General features: G+C 31.5%; 1 protein-coding gene across 1 annotated transcript; it reads right to left on the reverse strand.

The window, feature by feature from the left end:
• Positions 1-1,691: 1,691 nt before the first annotated feature.
• LOC112757316 (uncharacterized) lies at positions 1,692-4,061 on the reverse strand. The gene has a single exon (XM_025805906.3). The coding sequence runs from the start codon at positions 4,059-4,061 to the stop codon at positions 1,692-1,694; it is 2,370 nt and encodes a 789-aa protein (XP_025661691.3).
• Between the last annotated feature and the right edge of the window lie 228 nt (positions 4,062-4,289).

Consider the following 4,289-nt stretch of genomic DNA (forward strand, 5'->3'; position numbering starts at 1 on the left):
GCTCAGCTTTTGAGGAGGAAAGAACTTGGCTAAGAAAGCCGTGACCAGCTTATCCCAAGAGTTCAGGCTGTCTTTGGGTTGAGAGTCCAACCATATTCTAGCTCTGTCTCTTACAGCAAAAGGGAAAAGCATGAGCCTGTAGACTTCAGGATCTACTCCATTAGTCTTAACAGTATCACAGATCTGCAAGAATTCAGTTAAGAACTGAAAAGGATCTTCAGATGGAAGTCCATGAAACTTGCAGTTCTGTTGCATCAGAGAAACTAGCTGAGGTTTCAGCTCAAAATTGTTTGCTCCAATGGTAGGAATGGAGATGCTCCTTCCATGTAAATTAGAATTAGGTGCAGTAAAGTCACCAAGCATTCTCCTTGCATTATTGTTGTTGGGTTCGGCTGCCATCTCCTTTACTTGTTCGAAATTTTCAATAAGGTTGTCTCTGGATTGTTGTAATTTAGCTTCTCTTAGTTTTCTCTTCAGAGTCCTTTCAGGTTCTGGATCAGCTTCAACAAGAATGCCTTTTTCTTTGTCCCTGCTCATAAGAAAGAGAAGAGAAAAAAAAAGAAGAGGAATCCTCTATGTCACAGTAAAGAGGTTCCTTATTGTTAGAAGAAGAAGAAAAGGAATAGGGGTGAAGAAGAATGAAGAATCCAAACACAAAGGTGATGATAGGAGCAGAGATGTGAGATGAAGAGAAGTGTTAGTAGATGAATAAATAAATAGAAGGGGATGAGAGGAGGAGAGAATTTTCGAAAATAATTTTTGAAAAAGAGTTAGTGATTTTCGAAAATAGTTTTTGAAAAAGGTTAGTAGTTTTTCGAAAATTCAAATAAAAAATAAAATAATTAGTCTAATTAAAAAGAAATTTTGAAAAAGAGGGAAGATTTTTTCGAAAATTAGAGAGAGAGTTAGTTAGGTAGTTTTGAAAAAGGTAAGAAACAAACAAAAAGTTAGTTAGTTAGTTGAAACAAATTTTGAAAAGATAAGAAGTTAGGAAGTTAGAAAAGATATTTTGCAATCACTTTTTTGAAAAAGGTAAGATAAGAAGATATTTTTGAAAAGATATGATAGAAATTAGTTTTTGAAAAAGATTTGATTTTTAAAATCTCAATTAATGACTTGATTCACAAGAAATCACAAGATATGATTCTAGAACTTAAAGTTTGAATCTTTCTTAACAAGTAAGTAACAAACTTGAAATTTTTGAATCAAAACATTAATTGATGATGTTATTTTCGAAAATATGATGTAAAATTAAGAAAAAGATTTTTGAAAAATATTTTTGAAATTTTCGAAAATAACTAAAAAAAATTGAAAAAAGATTTGATTTTTGAAAAAGATTTTGAAAAAGATAAGATTTTTTTAAATTGAAAATTTGATTTGACTCATAAAAACAACTAGATTTTAAAAATTTTTGAAAAAGTCAAATCTAATTTTCGAAATTTTAAGAGAGAAAAAGGGAAAGATATTTTTTTGATTTTTGAATTTTTATGATGAGAGAGAAAAACAAGAAAAATGATGCAATGCATGAAAGTTATGGATCAAAACAATGAATGCATGCAGTGACGGACCCAGAAAATTTATGGCGGGGGGGCAAAAATAATACACATTATTATCAAAATATATATTAATTTAAATTTAAAAATATAAAAGTGCACATTAATTATTCAAATACAAAAAAACCAAAAATTACATTAGCTGCTAACTTTCTTCGCTTCAAATCTTGAAGGTACTTCTCTTCTTGTTTTCATATTTTGAAAATGTTGAATAATTGTTTCATTATCAACTTGATTGAATGTCTCTCTTTCTATATATGTAACCAAACAATCATTCAACCACTCATCTCCCATTCGATTACGAAGTCGACTCTTTATGATATTCATAGCAGAAAATGTTCTCTCAACTGATGCTGTTGCCACAGGTAGAATCAAAGCTAATTTCAACAGAAGAAATACCAATGGATAAACAATATGCTTTTTTGTCTCAACTAACTTTTGAGATAGTCCACTGATTCCATTTATATTTGAGAATTGATCATCAAGACGCATATCCAATATAAAATTCTCAAGTTGACTATCAAGTGCCAAAATTTGAGTAGAAGAGAATTCATGTGGATAAAATTCAGCTAAACGAAGCAACTTCTCCTTATCAAATGCAAAAAATGAGTCACTTGGATTCAAACAAGCTATACAAAGAAGTAGCTCAGTATTTACCTCTGTAAAACGATTGTTAAGCTCTTGAAGTTGTCTATCAATCACTTGATAAAATAATTCAACTTGAAAATGATGCAAGTTTGAGACCTTTTGGATTTTGCGCCTTGATCTTCCTTGTGTTACAAATATATCATTCATATTTGGAGCAAGAATATTGTGACTATCACAAAATAGTAAAACTTCGTTGAGCAAAGAGGACCAACCATCGTCTCTTATACTTTGCAATCGTTGCTTGGACACTTTAACCAATGTCATAGCATTTATAATGTCTTGATCACTTCTTTGTAGAGCTTGAGACAACTCATTAGTAACTCCTAATATACTTTTCATCAAATGTAAATTGAATACAAATTCAAAAGATTGAATATGATTCAATAATTGGCATGCTTCAGCTCTTTGTTCAGGATTATTTCCATCTTCCTCAATAACTTCAAGAACTTCTACCACGGAAGAAAAAATAGAAATCAAGCTAAGTATTGTACCATAATGTGAGCCCCATCGAGTATCACCTGCCCTTTTCAATGTTGTTTCTTGATTTAAGCCACGTCCACTAGAAACATCTCCATTTTGTAATGCAACAATTGTCTTTTGCATTTGACTTTCACGAAGCATGTCTTTACGTTTACAAGAAGCTCCAACAATATTGCACAAACTAGCAAGCAAATTAAAAAGTAGTGCAATTTCGACCTGTTTCTTTGCAACAACCATAAGTGCTAATTGAAGTTGGTGAGCAAAACAATGAACATAAAAAGCACAAGCATTTTCTTTTAAGATCAAACTTTTTAAGCCATTAAATTCTCCCTGCATATTAGTAGCTCCATCGTAACCTTGTCCACGTATTCTTGCTAAACTTAAATTATGCTTTGTTAATAAAGATTCCAAAGCTACTTTTAATGACAACGCATTTGTGCTAGAAACATGGACAAGGCCAAGAAATCGCTCCATTACAATCCCTTCTTTGTTCACATACCGCAAACAAACAGCCATTTGCTCTTTAACAGAGATGTCTCGAGCTTCATCAACTAAAACAGCAAATAAATCATCTCCAAGATCATCAATAATAACTTTAGTAGTTTCACTTGCAGCAGCTCTAACAATATCTTTTTGAATTTTAGGTGCTACTAGCTTAAGGTTTCCACGAGCATTTTTGAAAACACGATCAATCTCTGTATTATGTTGAGCAAGAAAGTCAAGAAGCTCCAAAAAATTACCTTGATTATTTGAATTGTGCGATTCATCATCACCACGAAAGGCCAATCCTTGTCGCAATAAGAACCTAATGCACTCAATTGTTGCTGTTAAGTGAGTTCGGTAATCTCTTTTAGCTTGGTCTGAATGCTTTTGAAAAACAACTTCAATATGTTGTTTTTGCTTCATGAGTGCTTCGCATTTTCTTCGAGCTTGATTATGAGCACTATCATGATTTCCAACATGTGTTTGTAATCGCTCCTTCTTTTTCCAATTTGAAAAGCCCTCTTTTACAAAAGCATCACCACTCGCACCATCAGGTTTCATAAGATAGCAACAAAGACAAAATACAGCATCTTTTGAAATACTATATTCCAACCAATTGCCAAATTCATCAAACCAATCAGCATTAAATCTACGGAGAGAAGTTCCAAAATATGTTTGTGGAAAATCATGTTCTCTTGGTTGACAAGGACCTTTTTGCAAATAAGCTCGTCTAACTTCATCTCTGTCATTTGGATCATAATTTGAAATTTTGGGTCGTTGTCCAGGATCAGCTACCAGACTTTCCACATTGAATTCTAAGAACTTCTTTTTATTAGAAGAGACTAATGGAGTGACTTCAGATTCTAGTGGTAGCTTTCTTTTGAAATATTTCTCCATTACTATTTCTAAAAATAAAAATATATATTCTAAATTAGTAAATTGATCAATTCACTTTAAAAATTTATATGCAATCTAATTACATATAATAGAATAGAACGAAAGATAAACAAATAAATAATAAGGATCACTAAATTGAGAATAAAATAAAATATATAAATTCATGAAAAGAATAAAAAATAGATTAATACTTAAACTATAATTGTTTGAATTAAAATTTGCAATTGA

The sequence above is a fragment of the Arachis hypogaea genome, chromosome 16, assembly GCF_003086295.3.
Source record: "Arachis hypogaea cultivar Tifrunner chromosome 16, arahy.Tifrunner.gnm2.J5K5, whole genome shotgun sequence".
Lineage (NCBI taxonomy): Eukaryota > Viridiplantae > Streptophyta > Magnoliopsida > Fabales > Fabaceae > Arachis > Arachis hypogaea.